Source organism: Excalfactoria chinensis, chromosome 3 (genome assembly GCF_039878825.1).
Source record: "Excalfactoria chinensis isolate bCotChi1 chromosome 3, bCotChi1.hap2, whole genome shotgun sequence".
NCBI classification, from domain to species: Eukaryota; Metazoa; Chordata; class Aves; order Galliformes; family Phasianidae; genus Excalfactoria; species Excalfactoria chinensis.
Genome location: NC_092827.1, coordinates 83,559,100 through 83,578,205, shown reverse-complemented (window position 1 = coordinate 83,578,205; position 19,106 = coordinate 83,559,100). Strand labels below are relative to the sequence as shown.

The window sequence follows — 19,106 nt, the reverse complement described above, 5'->3', positions numbered from 1 at the left end:
GCATTTCCAACATGAATTTCAAGCAAATCATGTGAAGCTGTGTTGATTTTCATCCCAGGATTTTAGCTGCTACTTCTGGAAGCGTTCAAAAGTGAAGGAGGAAGAAATGTGGTCTTTCACAAAAGAAAAGTTATATTTTGGGATTTAAAAACATAGGAAGTTTAATAATTGTTTATTGTAGTGTCGGAAAGAAATACAGTATTGCCTGAGGTCTGTAATGTATCTGTGAACTTTCCTGTCTTTAAGAAGTAAGATCTGTGATAAGGCAGGCTGTTACACACAATGTCACATATTAGTTGAGAATTTTGATGAAAGCATCCAACGTGCTCCAGGCTTGAATCGTTCACACATACAGCTGAAAAATCTGGAATTCAGCCTACTGAAAAAGTCAGATGAATATAGGATGCCTTTTTTAGAGATTATAGGTGCTGACATTTCTGAAGTCAGACTTCCCTAAATAGTGTAGGAAGTTTTTACTGATTAATAACGGTACTAAGAATGAAATAATTGAATTAGCTTGAATATCAGCGGGATTCCAGTGTCAAATTTTAAGTTCCATAGTGGAATAAATCTTTCCTAAGGGGTAGAATTGTAGTAGGTAGAATTGTAGTAAAGCTGAAGGATGAGGAGCAATAGTTACACATGAAGACTGCTCTGAAGGGGTATTAAAAGCTGGGCTACTTTGAGTGTTTACAGTCAGTAGAGCAGGGAGATTTTTAACGTGCATGCCCACACTGAAATTACTAGAGAAACTGATGCCACCTACGTCAGCAAATGATTGACAGTTTTGTGAGACAGAGCTTATTTCACATCAGTTTATAGTAGTAATGATTGAGCCCTTTTCTGTGGGAAGCAGAGCAGGATGTTGCCAACTGGTTTGACTGGAACTTTGTAGCAAGCAGTTCTACATGGCTTGGTTTTTTTTTGTTGCTGTTTTTGTTTTACATCTGAGATTATATGTTTCTTTACAGCTCTGTTTCCTTCCAGCAGCCCCTCTGTACATATAAGCAACTATACTACTTTTATGAAAAACAATACTTGCTATTTTATTTTCCAAGACAGAGAATAAGGAGGATTATTATTGATCTGTCAGTGTTCAATGAATTCATATAGATAGCCTATTGAAAAAGGAGTTTTTTGAAGGACCCTTATCTGGTCAGGATCTTCTCACAGAAGCCTATTTAGAAATGTGGATTGAGTTCCGTAGTGTTACGCTTATGAAAGGAAAAGCATCCAAAATCTGAGCGGTGATGAAACGTTTGTTACTAGAAACAGTTGTAAAACATCACAAATATTGAGCTGTTAATATTTTGGCCACCAGGCATCAGTCTTCAACTAAGGTATTCTTCAATTTTGAGGTGCTTTTTGTTCCACTGTAGCAGTGCTTTTATACTTTGCAGCTTAATGCTTACAGCTGCATTGCTGAACTGTTCTCACAGCTGCAGTTTCAGCTCTTACTATAATCAGTTTTTACTGCTCAGAGTAAGGGCGTTTGTGGCTATTCCCATGTTGTTTTAAACAAGTGGTGACATTTTCAAGACATTTTATTTATGCTTGCTTTTAAATTGAGGTACTTGGAATCTATTAAGTGTGTGGACTTCTGTTGTCATCTGGAGAGCTTCAGTTCACATTTCATGGTTACTGTGAGCGTTAGTGAGACAGAAGAGCTAACAGTTAGCTCTTTCCTAATTAGAGATTAAGGAAAAAAAAAAGAATTAAAGACTTAGCAGTGTGTTTTTTGAGTCTATAATGAATGATTTACATGAGGTGAGTCCAGGGAGCCTTGTGAAGCAAAGTAGAAGCTTCCATTTGAACAGCTGTCTGACTGACAAGGATTAGTGCTTTGGTTGAATCTATCTGTGGTCAGAACTCAAAATGCTATGACATTTTCTGTCCCGCTGGGAACACAGTAGTGAAGGAGAGGGCACTATCAACAGTAGTAATGGCAGCATTTAATTGCATTAGTTATTTTGCTTTTGCATCATTTCAATACAGTATAATAAAGTGAGGCAAAAGTCTTGTACCAGTAGTGTTGAACAACTCTTAAGCTCACATTTCTGGCTAAAAAATAAATTATATCTTTGTATGTTAGGTTCTTTAAGCATATTAACCAAGGAGATTGATCTCATTTTGTAACTGAAATAAGTTAAAGCGTTATTATATTTAAATATTGAATTGGTAAATGTGTTGTTTTTTCTTTGAAATCCTTAGCACTGGTGCCTAATGAAAAAAATGGAAACCTTCCGTGCATACTTGATATCGACATGTTCCATTTATTGGTAAGTGTTCCTTAGTGTCTGTTAACAGTGTTGTGTTCCAGTAGGCAACACCACGTACAAACTTCCTTGGAAATGTTAACTCTGGATGAGGAATCTTTCAAAAAGTTCAACATTTTCAGCATATCCATCATTACAATATTTCCTTATTTATCACTGATTAAGGCCATTGAAGACTTTTTCTTGCAATTTGTTTCTCTAAATGCAGGTGGGTTAAGTGAAGAGAAATATAAACGTTTCAAGAAGAAAAAAAGATTGTCATCATTCTGTTAAGCAGTGGCTGCTTAATTAGCTTTAAAATTAGCCTAGTTGCATTATAAATAGAGAAATGTGGAAGATTTAGAAAGGAAATAATATACCTGCTTTTTCTTTCCCAGGTCAGCTTGGTGCTCTCTTTCCCTGCCATACATTGTCAGGATTTTTCAGGGATTAGTCTTGGCACTGGAGATCTTCACCTGTTTCATCTTGTCACAATGGCACACATAATACAAATTTTACTTACCTCATCGACAGGTAATGCCGCTTTCTTTCAGTTTTTACTGAAATGATTACTCAAATCCGCACTTAGAAAACACATCAGTTGCTAATGGTAAATGTATGCAGCTTGCTGTGCTGAAATAAAATTGCTGATGCTCTTTTTCCTTCCACTGAAAATACTGATAACTCATGAAAATTCTCCCTTCTGTCTATTACGTACGTTGGAGACTTGTTTGCAGCCCAGCTTGTGTGAACCCTGCTCTCCAGCTAATGTAGTTGTGCCCAGAAGTGCTTACTGCAGAAACTCGGCTTACATTTTATGTGATGAATAAGTTGCAGTTAGTGCATAAGGAATCAGTGCCTCTTCTAGCAAGAGGAACTGGGAAAGTTGTAGTGAACCAAAAGCAACAAAAAACAACTCTAAGCAATTACCATAAAAACAAAAGCAGTCAAGCAAGTTTCTTTGCTTGACACCTCAGTGGAATTAACAGCAATATATTATTGCAGTATAAGATAAGCTGCAGAAAACATGACTGTCGTCTGATATTCTGGTGAAGAGTTGTCCACTGGAATATTTCACTTAGTTTTAACCTTACGCTTGCTATACAAGTTATAGAAGTAACTTATTTCTTTGTTCATCAGAAGAGAATGGCATGGATCAAGAGAACACTAGCAGTGAAGAAGAAGTAGCTGTGCTTACGCTGTATAAATTTCTTTGCCAGTGTACAGGAAGGTATGGCAGTCTTTTTGTGTCTGAGTGAACTTGTTACAATCTGAAATACCTATGCGAAGTTTCCCTTAATTAAGTGTCCAGGTTAGTCACCTTTTCTTGAGTCTATTGTAGCGTTGTTCTTAGTGTTGATATAAACGCTACATTTACTGACTTCAGTTTAAACAAGCATCATTTAATAAGAAATATGACTGAAGACTTGCTAAATATAGCTTTCAAACCGCAAAACCATTTTTTTGTCGTTCTCTTAAGTGCCTTGAAAGAAATTTCCTCAGGATGGCACCTGTGGAGGAATCTAAAAGCTGGAATCATGCCTTTTCTGAGATGTTCTGCTTTGTTCTTTCATTACTTAAATGGAGTCCCAGCACCCTCAGAACTTCAAGGTACAGTGTACTTAACACTTTGTATTAAGTCAGCTTTCCAAAAGACACAAATATGTTTTGGTAAAGCAAAGTATGTATAGGCTCTTTTCTGGAAACAACACCTGGTGGAATGAATTGCAGGCTTGAATGCAGTGCACAATTATATTTCTGTAACAAAAACAACAACCAAAAAAACTAAAACCCGGAAAACCACCACTCCAACATTTCAGATTCAGCTTTTAAAACCTTTTTAACATGGAGACCAATACAGGTTTGGATTATTTAAAACAGAAACTTATGCTCTTCTGTTGAAATAAGTGAATTTTTCTATTTCAGATTTCGTATTTATTACTCTTGCCCATTAAGACCTGCTTTTGTTTGCATTGATATCGTTAGAATCAACATTTTGAGTTAATAATTAAAACCTCAAAAGAAAAACTGATGTATGTCACAACTGATTATAAAACTGAAGGTATTAATCAGTTATCATAAGTAGGTTCACGCTTCTTTGGGATTCTCATGTTTAAAACAACACGTGGTTACTTGGTGCGGAGCTGGCCTTAGAACAGTCACTGTCCTGGTGATTTTCATGATGTGTTGCACGTTGTGGATTGTTCCTTGATATGAAGCTTCCGAACAAGCTGTAGTAAAATGTAGGTTTCCATTTGACAGTTGATGTGCTTATGCATTTGGGATTAAAGAAGAAACTTTTATTCCCAAATTTCAGTTTTCTGTAGTGAGATTTCTCAGATTCAGTGTGGCCCAGCAGTGAGCAGTAGTGCTTGAGTCTGTTGTAAAGTTATTACGATGAGATACGAAGGATGGCTCTACTTACAGACAGAGGTCCATGATGTTTTATAGAATGGGTTTTAAGAAAGAGGAAAGTGGCTCTCCTTCATTACAGTCCTCAGGTCCAGGTGCTTTGCAGTTCACTCCCTAAGGGATGTCCTGCTGGTGGCTGCAACACAAGGTCACGCCTGTGGTTTTGCTTTCCCTTCTCTTTCCCTCCCAGCCTTAGTGCTGCTGATCCTGTGACTGGCCTGTATTGCTCTTCCCTAGCATTTTGCTGGCAGTGCTTGTCCATGAGGAGGAAGTGAGCAAACAACGTGCATCCTCTTTTTCTTCACTGCTTTGGAAGTAAAAGAGGCTGTGCTGTAGAAGAGGACTGGTACTGCTTTTCATGCAAGTTGGCAGAGCAGAGGTCCAGGGTGTCAAACCAGTAGAGTGGCACACAGTGGTTGTGTCCTATGTAATACTGTGGAAGAAATGTGAGGAAATCTCCTTGTCATTACTGCCATATTTCCAGCACTGCTGTCTGCTGCGTTTACGTGTGTTCTTTCATCCTTCAGACCACACTTTGGTGTGGAACAACACATTTTTGGTTTTAGTTTTCTTTCTTTTCTTTTTTTAGAATCACAGAATTACTCAGGTTGGAAAAGAGCTCAAAGATCATCAAGTCCAACCGCAGCCTAACCATAGTACCCTAACTCTAACAACCCTCTGCTAGATCCTATCTCTGAGCACCACATCCAGATGGCTCTTAAACGCATCCGGGGATGGTGACTCAGCCGTGGCTTTTTAAGATAGCTGTTGTTTCAGGCTGTATTTCATTTATCATAGATGTAATTTAAAGAAGATTATTATGAGAACTACGCTTTTTTCCTTTTTAACAGTGAGTGGAACAAACCAGTTTGAACACTTATGTAGCTATCTTTGCTTGCCAAACAACCTCACCTGCCTTTTTCAAGAAAATAGTGAGATCCTGAACACCTTGGTAGAAAGGTAAGCTTCATTTTTATGCTTATGTTAGTATAGATTTGTACACAAACACAATTCTATAATTAATTCTCCAAAGGGTCCATATATGAAAGTGGAAGTTAATCAGATTTTTAAGAGCGTTTATAAAATAAATGTTTTTGAAAAGTTGTTTTGGTTGTGAGTTGAGAAATACATTATGAAATGTAAATGGATGCGTAGATACAACATGGCATGCGTTATCTAGAGAAGTCAGAATCTTTTTCCTTTCTGCTTTCTTGCAGTTGGTGCGGTAACAGTGAGGTAAAGAGATATCTAGAAGGCAAGAGGCATGCAATCAGGTAATGGGGTGGAGAAATTTTAAGCATACACAACAAACTTTCTCTCAGAGTTTTCTCTGTGGTTTGTTTTTTTTCCTAAAAGTCGTTTCTAAGAACATGAAAGCAGCCCTGTGTTATTCAATGGCAAAGAGTTGAAGGGCTGAGCAAAGAAACTTCAGAATGTTGCGAGTGAAATATTGCTTATATTGATAGATTCTGATGTGAAAGTGAAACTTTACAGTTCTGTTCAGGCTGATCTGCAGTAGACAGAGCCCGTGGCTTTTCTTCTTGAATTTTCTAAGTTTTGTACTTCTGCAAATACGTGCATGTAACTTCTATTGCAAGACTCAAAATCTTCAGTTATATCCTGAAATAATACATATTTTTCAGCTAAATGAACACTTAATGGAAAAAAAAAACAACTATTTCACACACACATTTCTATTTGCTAAGCGATTATATTTAATGCTCTCTGAATTCAGAGTATAGCGGACTTAGATTGGAGTGTTTATGAAGAATGAGTAAAAATGAAGATCTATTTCACTTAAATGCTCATCAATGATAATTATAAGTCAATATTAGGTTCCCAGTGCTGTCAGTAAAAGCATATCCCTGTATTTCATTCTTCTTCACTCACTGCAAAAAGTCAATTCAGGACTTTGCGTGCAGTAAAACTAAGTGACAAAAAATGCCATCTCTTTATTTATTAAATACCAAACTCCTAACTGACTCTTATACGGTAGGAGTACTTTTTGTTTAATGTGTTTCCTGTTGCATATGATTGTTGAAGTTGTTTTTTTCTTAACCCTTGTTCCTTTTGATGATTCTTAACTGCTCTTTTTCAGTTTATGTCCATCTTGGTGATTATTTTTTTCTTTATCAGCATATTCTGAAACATTGCTTGTTTCTAATCTGTATTTACATTTTAGGCTGTGGTATGTATTGTTTCTAGAAGCAAAAGTTATTAGAATGTATAGTGTCTGCAGAAGAAGCAAAACCAAAAAAACCTTGGCATTGAACATTCCTTTCTGAGGATATAAATATTAGGTATTAAATAGAAGCTTTTCATTGCATGGACATGTAATTCTCTTCAGGATGCAAGTTATCTCAGCTAGGGAGACAGACTGTTTTCCATTCTGTATTAGTCATAGCAGGGAGATGCAGAACAAACTGATAAGGGATCAAAGCAAATGTTTTTACACCCACAGTGACCTTATGAAGTGTCACTAAAAGCATGTGGATGGTGTGGCTTTCTGACTTTCTGTATGAGTTTATTCTCAGGTCTGTTATATAAGAATACATCTAAGAAAGCTGGAGGTGCTCTAATTGATGTTATGGGTTCCTTTGTTTATGAGCTGCCACTTAGTGTCTGAATAGCAGAGAGGAGGAAAACTTTAAAAAAATAATTATTGGCAGATGCTGTTTAAATTATCTGGGAAAATATGAATTAGCTTGAAATCGCTGTGTATGGCTTCTTAAACTTCCAGTGGTTCATTTGATTGTTTCGTTCCAGCTATGCAAGAGAATCCAATAAGTTAATAGACCTTCCAGACGACTACAGCTGCCTCATTAACCAAGCTTCTAATTTCTCGTAAGTTGTATGCAATTATAGTGAGAACCCCTAAAGTCTTCTGCTGCCTTTGATGAACTGGAAAACATCCAATCTTAAAGTCTAACATAAACTGTTCATGGAATCACGAAGTTAATAGCGGTTACTGGTTGCCATCTTTTCCAGCAAAAACACTGTATTTCAGTGAAATGGAAATTGCAGGCGTCTGTGTAACTATCAACTGTATAAGCATTAAATAAAAAAACCTTTGGATTATTTTTTTAATGACACAGGGAGCATAAATATGACATAATTTTGTTTCTTTTTGTTCAACAAAAGGTGTCCAAAATCAGGTGGTGACAAAAGCAGAGCTCCAACATTGTGCCTTGTGTGTGGGACCATGCTGTGTTCTCAGAGTTACTGTTGTCAGACTGAGTTAGAAGGGGAAGATGTTGGAGCCTGTACTGCACATACATACAGCTGTGGTTCTGGAGTGGGCATATTCCTTAGGTAAGGAACTGTGTGCTTCTGAGTGTCTCTGTGTATCCTGCTTGGCTAGGTGATGTGTGGACGTGAAATGAATGGTTCTGTAAACGTGCTTGTGGGGTGTATAGGCTGGATTGTATTCATCTTCCTTATACTTTTGTATGTTTGGAGGTCTCTTCTTTGGAAAATCAGGAAATAGGAATTTCATCTTGAGGTAGATTTCTCTATGTTTATTTTCACTCAAGTACTAAGAAACAAGGTGAATTCCTTGACTACTTCTTTTGTTGCTGTTGAAAACATTAAAATTTGTTTTAGTTGGCTTCCTGCAGAGTTAATTTACAATTCTCTTGGCAGTTGGTTAATAATGTTGCAGTAATTATGTTGTTTCATGCATGCAAGGAAAGGTTAGATAATATCTACTTTCACTGTGGCAAAGGTTAGTGAGATGTGATATTGTTTTATTTTCTTGTGGTCGTGTGGATTCATTTACAGACTGTGGATGATGTGATGTGACTTACTAACAAGTTACAGCAGGAAGAGCATAAGGTTGTAGGTCTGAAAAAATACGCGCCTTTAAAAATCTGCACATGCAGGTTACGCAGAATGAAAGTCATTGAGAATTGGATCAAAAAGAATCTGTGAAAGTATGAAGAATTACATGCTTAAAAATCAACACCTAAAATCTTCTCTGCGTTTCTCTCTAGAGTACGAGAATGTCAGGTGCTCTTTTTAGCTGGAAAAACAAAGGGCTGCTTTTATCCTCCTCCTTACCTTGATGACTACGGAGAGACAGACCAGGGACTTCGGTAAATGCTTTTGTAAATAACTTTTAAAGACAGGAATTCTGCAGTTATGAACAGTTTTGATGTCCAAAAGCTTGAATAATTTTTAGCATCTTTGCAGTTGCTTAGACAATAGGGCTGCTCTGAAAGTAGTGCCTCCTATTTTATGATGTTGGCCATCAACATCAGAAGAGGATGTCGGTATGGCAGTAGAGGTTGAACCTTCCCACCAGTAATCTGTTACATTTTGTTGCCATGCAACAGAGGGTGCAGTCTGACAAAATGGCATCTGACATAGAAGTGCATATGAAGCAAAGGTGTGTCACTGAATTCCTTCATGTGGAAAAAGTGGCATCCACTTACAGCCATCAATGCTCGTTGAACGTTTGTGGAGACCAAAAACAGTGGATGTGAGCACAGGGAGGCAGTGGGTGGTGCTTTTCATCAGTTGCAAAGGCAGTGTGAAAGACAAGCTGCATTCTGGACAAGGCTGAAGGTGATGGTGTCCTGGGTTGCATCATTGCAAGTGAGGTCACCACTATCAGCTGGAGTCAAGACAGCAGTCCATGGGGTGGCGGCATGTGATTTTCCATCTTAGAAGAAGTTCAAGGTGCAGCCTGCAGCAGATAAAGTGATGTGCACTAACTTTGAGGATAGGATGGGGGCAATCCTTCCAGATTTCTGTGAAACCAGACAAATATTAACTCTGATTGCTACACTGCAACACTGACTAAGCTGAAGGCTGGAACTTCTAGAGTCAAACCAGAGCAGATGACAGCCTTTCAGGAAGAATGCGGAACACGCTGCCAGTCATGGCTGGACTGTCCTACCACACCCACCATATAATCTCAGTTTGATGCCTTCTATCTCCCATCTGTTTGGGCTGAGGAAAGAGTTTGTGTGGACAACAATTTGCTAACAGTGACACCATCATAGCAGCTGTAGAACAACAGATCACCTCCACTGGTGCAGACTTTTACAAGTGTGGCACGCAGGCTTGTTCATTGCTGGCAAAAATGCATAGGGGTGCTGACTATGTTGAAAAATAGTATTTTATAGCTGAGAATTTGCTCTATCAAACAGTGTTAATGTAAGTGTTGTAGATTCCATAGAAACTACTAGGAGGTATTACTTTTGGAGCAACCAACATATGTGGATAAAGTATTTGTACCGTCTGTGTTATTTTAATACTAAGTGAAGTTGTTACGAGATGACTTTATTTAATGTGGTGGTCTTGTCTTCTGTCTCTGTTTCCTATGGGAACAGGCTGGGGCCTTCATGTTGTTAGAGCTCTATTTCTGAAATCTGTCAGGATCATGCAATGTGAGCTGGGTCAGCATGAAGGGGCTGCTGAAAAAATGTGTATTCAGAGCACTGTTAACTGCACTGATTGGCAAGATGTGGAGGGAACCCTTGGGTGATCAGGTTGGGAGAACAGACCAGATAGCGCTCTGGTTTACTGATTAAAGTCACTGCCAGTTTGCCCTGATGGGGGAACAATGTCAAAGGGTCGTCTCAGTGTTCTGCATTGCACTTGGAGTGTTTGTGCTTGGTTGCAGTGGTTTATCATATCTGATAAGCACTCTCTCTTTTTCAGGCGTGGGAATCCCTTACATCTGTGCAAAGAACGCTTTAAAAAGATTCAAAAACTCTGGCAGCAGCACAGCATCACGGAGGAAATCGGACATGCACAGGAAGCAAATCAGACGCTGGTTGGCATCGATTGGCAGCATTTATAATGGTCATCTGCTGAAGACTGGAACTTTATTAAGACTTTTGTAATTCAATAAGCTTTTTCAAAGGAGGGATTAGGAGGAGAAAAAGAAAAAAAGGTCTGAGAAAATGAAATAAACCCGGTCCTTTTATTTAATCTTTGTTTTACATTGTATTTCATAATGATACCAGTTAACAATAACCGAGTAAACTTTGTATGTAAGCAAGTTTTATTAGTCATATAATTTGCACTGTGCTTCCTTCACAGAGACCTCTTGGGTTATAAACCTGGGCAAACGAACTTGAGTTTCTGATTGAAAAGAATGACTCTTTTTGGAAGTCTGACTATGATATTTCTTACAAACTACCAGAGGAAATAGACTGCTGAAATGGAAACCAGATAGAGCACAATCACGGATTGTGTCGTGCCCCTTGCTAGTAATCTGAGCCGTTTATTTATTATTCTGCATTTTAATACCTAAGCTGTGTGTACATGCAACGGAATGAAGTAAGGAAGCAAATAATGTAGCAAATGGATGTTTCTGTCTGCATCGGTGGATAATTCAATCTTACACTTGGCGTACCTGAAATGATTTGTTATTTGTACTCTTGCAGCTTTCTTGCTTCCGGTTGTTTTTAACTAGGAAAAAAAAAGGCAAAAAAACCCAACAAGCCCCAAACCCTAACACTAGCTTTATGAGTAAAATAACTTAATTTAAAGCTTTTTCCAGAGCATTGCACTCCTTAGAATTATGTAGTTTGTCATTTGAATTTAGCTGGGAAACCCTTTCCCGTCAGTTATGTGATTGGTTATTGGTATTCAAGGGTTGACATTTGTGCTTTAGAAGATATTTTAAGATAACGGCAATGTGTAAAAATGCCATGGGAGCTGATTTTGTTGATTTGCAGAAGCTCAGAGGATATCCTTCTTCATTTCTGGTAAGAGTCAGCTGTCACGGTGCAGATCCTGCCTACGTTTTGTTGCGGATGAGCTGAATGGCTTCTTCTGACCTTGAAGGGCCACAATCACACTGCCCACGTTTTTGCCTCTGTTCATTTTTTTTTTTGTTGTACCATCAAGTATATTTACTTTTGGCTTGATTTAAAGCTCTGTAAAGATGTTTGCATATAGTATATTTTATAAATATATTCTATAACTGCGCAGATTTGCACTTGATACAAGGGTGCCTGAAGGCAGTGAGTTTTCTAGTTGTATGTAATTAGACCGCCAAGGTGTCTCTAAAAAGTGACATTATACTTTATTGATTTAAAATAAAATCCATTACCCTTCTCTCTCCTATCTTTTGACGAATAGTAATATCTTAACTTACGTAGTTCCGTTCCTTGCTAACCTACCTTTCCTTACTAAATCTTACTTTCTGACTGTATCTTCAGCCCAGACAAGCAGTCCCCTTACTGTCTGCAGTATCTTCAGTTACACTTGGCCTGACTCTGGATTGTTTCTATTTTTACAGATCTAATGCTTCAGATAACTTTTGTATATTCGTGGTGTATGGGGCGATTTTCACGTTCAGTAACAGTATTGAGTGAAGATGCAAAATAAAGAAACTTGGCCAATGTTGATTCCCTTTTCTTGAAAACAGCACAGGCTGCTCTCATCTCTACGACGTGTTTCATGTCATCCTGCATCTGTCCTTGTCACCTCTTGTGCAGAACCATGCAGAAGTAGCACATAGATAAGGGTACTTGTGCTTCATCTCTGCTGTCTCCCTACTTAAGGGGGTAAATACATTAAGTACCATGCTCAGAAAACTGTTAAAGAATCACATCATTTTTTGGTGGGCCGTTCAGCACTGCTTTGCAGAACCTGGCTGCTTAAGCTATTGCCACGTCTAACGATGAGATGTAACTTCACTGAGAGATTCCTTTTCCCTGCGGCCATGTTAAAAGACAACTGAAGACACTGACAGATATCTCTGTGCAAAGCAAAACATTGACAGCAAGAAGGATTTGCTCTTTGGAATCATCCAAGTCTATGAGATTGAATGGGTTGGTAGATTTCTTTTACTGCAGAGCACTCCAGTTAGCTTTTCCTTTTAAAGTAGGTTTAGTTCTTCGCCTGAGACTTCTGCTCTCTTATTTGTTTGCATGCATTAATTGTAAAAATAGTTTGGTGTAACATTTCAGTATCAGGGGAATCATTTCTGTGATAAATCAGGTATAACTTTAATATTTGTAGATTACACAGACAGGCTGGAATGTGTTCTGTGTCTGAGGGGGGAAACAAGCCCAACCAGCTCCAGATAAAACCCAACAAGGAAGAAATGCACAAAATCCACAAACCAGAAACCATCACAACAGAAAACAACAGGATGGTGAAGCCATCAGCTGGTTTTGGTGCTGTCGTTACATAAATAACGTTCAAACTGCTGGTAGAGTTTTGCTGAGCTTGTTCCTTCGTGTGTGTCACCTTGTTAATCATCAGCTAACAAATGACTGGATATGCAACATCTGCAGTTCCCCAGCTCCAAATGTAAGATGATTATATTATTAGTGTCGTATGCTTCGGTCAGCTAAACCTTTTCTGACCTCTACCAAAAAGTCTAATAATCTTTTTAAAGGATTGTAACATATTTTATATGGGGGGGGAGGGGTTGGGGGAGTGTTTGAGTTTGCAGCAGTGATGTTTTGTTTTTTGTTATTTTTACTCTGTTCATACTTCACAGTAGCCCTCTGTTGCCTGCTGTTGGAGGCTCACACTTCCTTGATGCAGTACTTGACCAGGATAACACCTGCTGCCTTCTGACTGTGCCAGGAGCCACTGCTCTCTGCAGCTCCCACTGCTTCATCTGTGATGCTAAGGAACTTGGCTGGCTGAGCCACGGTGCTGCCTACGGATGCTCAGCCTATTTCCAGCTTTTGCTCTCCCCCAGTCCTCTATAGCTTCCCTCTATGTTCATCAATCCAATCTCCATTCTGGTGCCTGCACAAGTCAGATTCAGGCCTTATTTTCCATGCTAGCATTGGTAATGACCCGTACTGTGAATGATTCAGTGTTGCTATGCTCTGTGTATTTAGGACAGTGGGTGTCAGTGGCCTGGGTGCACAGGTGTTCAGTTCTGAGCTTATGCTGCTGCTCCAAAGCCATGCTGGCTCTTAGGCTCCAGCCTGGCACCTCACTTCAGTGTGTGCCATCTTTCTTGGTGGTTGTTTAGAAGCTGGATGTTCAATCTACTGCGAAAGTATCTTCAGCACAAAATCTATATTTCTTTTTGGTGGATTAAAATAGTAAAGGAGTGAGTTGTCTCAAAAGAGATGATGCTGTTTTGAAGTTCCCTAGGGCTAGAATATGACAGAGGAACAGGAGTGGCATACATAGCACACCAAATTGCAGATCAGTCTCTAATAGAGCTGTACTATGGCCTTTTTGGAGCTCAGGCTTCCTGGTCTGGATCTAGGCAAGGTATCAGTACCTGCTGTTTCACTGCAGTTAGTCACCTCCCAGCTTATCGATATTATGCTTATCGATACAGGCTACTTTCCTAACTCTTGCTTGCCTACTTCACATGTCCTTCAGTGCAATCATGTCTCTATTTGTGCTTAACTCATAGCAATTTTAACATTTATTCTACTAATCTCTGTGCCAAGTATTAAAACTGCTGTGCACCTTCATACTGTTTGTCTGCTCTTTACCACTCTCTCCCAGCTACCAAACATTTAGATGCCCAAATCTTTGTGTCTCAGTGGAGAGCTTTGTCAGATCTCTACCCTTGGAGGAGAAAAAGGGAGAGTTTCCGCAGTGCGCCAGGTGTAGGAGCTGAGAAATGGCAAGTTCTGATCTTCGTCTCCATGACAGCAGTGATTAAATGTTATTTTCATCAGCTGTGAATGTATGTTCCCATGGTTTCTTGCCAGACAGCACAAGTCTGGGGGTGCCAAGTTTTCCAGCTTGCCCTTTGCATCAGCTCCTTGCATGAAAACCGGTTGTGTGGTGAGTGAGTGGCTGGCAGGATGGGACAGCCAGGCTCAGGCTGGGGGTGGCATCCACACAACCCTGTGTGGGATGCTTTACTGATCTTACAAAATAAGGTTATTTTTTGGAGGAATAATATGTGGAACATCTTTCTGTACTTGCAGTACTCTGAACATGAGGGATGCTAAAGCATATCGATAAATCGGATAAAAGGTTATTCAAAAATAACGAAGGCGAGGAGACGGGCAGCTGACGTAATCTAGTGCTCCGTACACTCTCTGTGTGGGGGAGATGCTTCTAAGGGCAAACGTTTCAGCATGGTTTGTGTTTCACTTGGTTGGGCAGAAGTAGGGTAGTGGTTATGCGGGTGTTGGAAGCCATCCCGTCCACCTGAGACAGCCAAACCAAGATTGAGGTTGCTCTGTAGCAGCAGGCATGCTCAGGGCTCATAGGGCTGTCGCAGCTGTGGAAGGATGGGACAGGCTGGCAGGTGAAAGAACTGCCCTGGCTGCACACAGCAGTGTTATGCCTGTGAGGAAGTTTGCTATCACTGCAGCTCAGCTGCACTGGGAGGGAGAGCATTCAAAATGGATTCTCTATTGTTGCACATTTCAAAGTGATTTCAGAAAGATTTGAAGTCTTTCAAGAAGAGAAAAACTTCATTTTTTATCCTAACAATGCAGCCTGGCCCAGCTTGCTGCTGGGAAGCAGTGCTTCCTGGTGCTGTGCCTCACCGGCCTGTCCCTCCTCTCTGAACCTCAGCGCTGTACCCTGGGAGCGAGATGTCAGAAGCGCTGAGGCCTGCCCGATGAGGTGTGGGTGTAACCAGATGCTGGCCTGCAGACCTGCTGCTTGATCCCTGACTTGCTGAGTTTCCCTGTGGCCTTTGATCCTCAAGCTTGCCTTTGCTGTGGAAAAAATGGCTCTGAGAACAAAGAGTGTGCCAGGGTTTGGGAATGAAGCTCGTAATGAGCTTAGTTGGTGACTCGTGGCAGGAACATGCTGTTGGTGAGGTGGAGCTCGTTCTGCACTGCATGGTGCCAAAGGCTCCATGGAGATTGCTAGGCCCAGGGCCGCAAAATGGCTGGGGAAGAGCTGTTGTATTTGAGTCAGTCACCCAGCAGCACAGATCTCACACAGTCACACAAACAAAGAAGTTTAACGTGTGCAAAGCTGCAGATTTCATTGAGATGGCTGCATTCCTGTTCCCATAAATAAATGCATTTGCCTAAGCCTCAGTGTCCCGCAGGGCGCTGTTACCACATGACACCATTCTATTTTTCTGCCCTTATCTCTTAATTAACTAATCTCTAATAATGCTCTTTACATTTGTGATCCGTCCCCATTTTGCATCGATCGTGGGACGAGGAGTACTTCTTTATTCTTAACCTGAACATACATTCCAGGTGAAAAGAAATAGTTTTGCTGGAATTCCCATCTTTTTTTTTTTTATCAGCCTTCCCTGCATGCTGGTGAGGGATACCCAGAGCCCAGTGCAGCAGCCCCATGCTCCTCGCTAAGCCACGTGCCTGCCTTTGGCCGGTATTACAAAATGTCCGAGCTCATGTAATGCATGGAGGCTAATCTCATCAGTTGTATTAAGGCTACTTAGGAATTAATAGCTTTAAGGAAGCTGTTTATATTTTCTCCTTTAAAGCTTTTAATGAATGTTCTGCGTCGGTTCAAACAAATGTTTTTCATGTGCAGGCATATATTTTAAATAAAAGATATTTCTCAACAATTTGCACTTCAAGGCCGTGGGCTGGCTCTCAGATCTGGGTACTGAGATTTAAGGCAGTAACCCATATGGAAGCCCCCAAGAAGAAATGTCCCAGATCATACAAATTAAGCACACATCCTTCTGAACTTCATTTGAGAATCAGGGCAGTGCCCAGGAAGTTCGCGGATTGCTTCAAGCACATCTGGCTACATGGGCTTCAGGAGCAAGTTTAAAACTGTAGCAGCGCTTAGTTCAGAATGTCTGCCATGAGTTGGGATTGAGGAGGGAAAAAGAGAGTTTATAAACCCAACTGAGATGACTGCCAAAGATCCTGAAGATGCTGAGCACTTCTACAAGTCAAGGCCTGTGAAGATGATATAATTCTGGCACACTGGAAAAGGGGATGCCGAACTGGTCTGGCAAATTCTGCTTCTAGTAAAAGTAAAGGGAACTGGCAATCTGTACATCCTGAGCTTGGCTTGGAACAAGACAAGAGGAAGTTTTGCTTTCTCTGAGCCGTTTTATAAAGGTGAAAACTTCCCAATAAGAACGCATTAAGTGGGCCAGAAAATGACTGTGGAAGCAAAACGTCAGCAGTAATGCAAATCAGACAAATCTGTATTAAACTGAATGTATTTTTAAACATTTTCTTTAAAGAGGTTTTCTACTTGCAATAGAACTTTAATACCTAAACTGACATTTGCGTGCAGCAGAGATATCTTCATCTAGAACAGCATTTGCCGTGTCACAAGAAAATATATTAAAGATTGAATCAATGATATATTACATGTAATATTTTACAAAACAATCATATTACAATTCTGTAATAATCATGAGATGTTACAGAGATCTTTATTAAAGAGGAGGCTTTATTTTAGACAGCGTGAGCATACATACTGTTGGTTCTTACTTGCACAAAACCCCAATTCCAGTATTATTCTTCATAAACCTGCCTCAGATGGTCTCTACCCAACTTATGCAGTGACAGCATTGCATCCTAAACCAAATTTCTAAGACAGCAATAGATCTAGATCTCTCTGGAAAACCTGATGTCTGGCCAAATAACCTGTGTGGATCACAGCACAATGAAGCTTCACAAGGAAAAACTGTAATCCTTGTAATGCAGCCCCTATTCATAATGTATTTCCTCCAAAAAGCTCTTCTCAGACAAATGGGGCTGCGTCACACACCCTTTGAAACCTTGTTCTTCTCTCACGGGCCAGCTGAGACGAGCGGCTGGTTGAATGGATTTCTCACTGAGAAGAAAGCATCTGCTCTGTTCTACCCAATTCTGCTGTGCAGTTTCCCTCAGCAAAGCAATCAACGATAGGCTGTGGTGAATAGCAAGTTGGCTTTTAACTTGGTCCCCTCTTTCCATTTGCTCTTATGTGTACTTCAGAGTTGGCTTTGCGTTTTTAATTTGTTATTGTAACTAAAGGTTAAAGCTGTCATCAACTTTCAAAAAATTAAAGTGTGCCATAAATACCTGTCAAAATCAAAACAGCTTGGCCCCTGGGACAGAGACCCCAGACTGATGCACAGATACATTCCTACCTGTCCCTTCATGGACTGGTCTGCCCATCTAGGAGGAGCTGCGTATCACTCTGAAAAGCCAGAGGAGCTGTGATTCTGCAGTGCCACTGGAGTGAGAGCACAAGCAACTGAGAATGAAAACCAAGGAGCTGTGCAATGCTTAGGCAGCCACAAACATGGCTTGTTTGAAGAATGGCCACCAGCCAGGTGGATGGGACCTGCTGAGAAAACTCCCTGAGGTGTCTCACACCACAGAAGAGTAGAAGTGTTGCACAGCAGAGCAAGACCTAAGTGTGGAGTCTGTCTCTTAGCTGAGGAATGGTGGTGTGTGGAACAGGAAGGTTAGCTTCTGCTCTCTCTGGTTTCTTTCCCTTTAGCTGAACTTATCTGGCAGCTGTAGGAAGACTCAAGATGATCTCCTGCTCCTTTACTGAAGGATGTGTACCACAGCAAGCTTCCCATGGTTTATTGCAACTTTATGTATTAAAACAAGGTCCTCCATCTATGACCAACATTTGGAGACAGGCAGCACATGCAAAACATACTTTCCCTTTGACTTGTAGGATACAATGAAGGGAACTCAGTCACTGATGAAGGAAAACAAGGGCTGCGAAGTTTGCAAGCTGGGGACAGATTTAAACTTACATTTGTCGAGCCTCAAAGTTTGAGGCTTGATGTACTTAACAATGAACAGGATCCATTTGCTAGGACGCTGGAAAACAGTCCAAGTGTTTGTTCTAAGTATCCTCTTTTTTATTTTTATTTTTTCTTTTTTTCTTTTTTTTTGATTTTTTTCCTTTTCTTTTTTTTTTTTAATTTTAGATTTATAAGTAGTTGGGCTTGAATACCATGGCGAAAGCTATGAGATTACGTATTTACAAACATCCAGAATAGCCCTGACTGGCACACGCTCATAGCATTGGTTCCACCCACTACAAGAGGAATCTTCTAAGCTTCTGCTTGTTTGAGTACAAGGTAAAGCATAAGTCTACAGTGAGGATACATTGAAGTCTACATTGAGGATATAGTGACTGAAAAAAAAGAAAACAACCAAGAACAAAACCCATAAATCTTACCTTGGTCTTGTTTTCATGCTTGCTCTGTTCTTTAAGTTACAACTTTTGTTTAGTACTTACGTTTTGTTTTGTTCTATTAAGTACATCTTAATACAGCAGAAAATACCATTGCTTAGCACATCAACAAAAAAACACATTATATGAGAGGTCTGTCAAAACACTAAGTTATTATATACAGCTCTGGATATTATTCTTCCTTTGACTTTTAACATGTTACTCTCCAGAAAACCAAGACATTTGTCCTTATAGGTTAACGTACATTAAGTATGATGGTAAGCCAACTTGAGAACAAAATACTAACACTTCAAATTCCACTTTTAATTTCAAAATAAGATGGAATGGATCAGTGTGGTGCCAACGATTATTATCATTTCTTTTTAACGCTAGCAGTCC

At 39.9% G+C, this 19,106-nt stretch overlaps 1 protein-coding gene across 2 annotated transcripts in view; it reads left to right on the top strand.

Annotated features, from left to right (window-relative positions):
- UBR2 (ubiquitin protein ligase E3 component n-recognin 2) overlaps nt 1-12,032 on the top strand; it is a 49,398-nt gene extending 37,366 nt beyond the window's left edge. For both annotated transcript variants that reach the window (XM_072331571.1, XM_072331570.1), the window contains exons 38-47: nt 2,212-2,279; nt 2,654-2,789; nt 3,396-3,486; nt 3,736-3,866; nt 5,519-5,627; nt 5,885-5,941; nt 7,434-7,511; nt 7,809-7,979; nt 8,660-8,761; nt 10,335-12,032. In XM_072331571.1, coding sequence (XP_072187672.1) covers nt 2,212-2,279; nt 2,654-2,789; nt 3,396-3,486; nt 3,736-3,866; nt 5,519-5,627; nt 5,885-5,941; nt 7,434-7,511; nt 7,809-7,979; nt 8,660-8,761; nt 10,335-10,476 — 1,085 coding nt within the window. In that variant the 3' untranslated portion in view covers nt 10,477-12,032. The remainder of the gene's footprint in view (nt 1-2,211; nt 2,280-2,653; nt 2,790-3,395; nt 3,487-3,735; nt 3,867-5,518; nt 5,628-5,884; nt 5,942-7,433; nt 7,512-7,808; nt 7,980-8,659; nt 8,762-10,334) is intronic.
- Nucleotides 12,033-19,106: the final 7,074 nt, after the last annotated feature.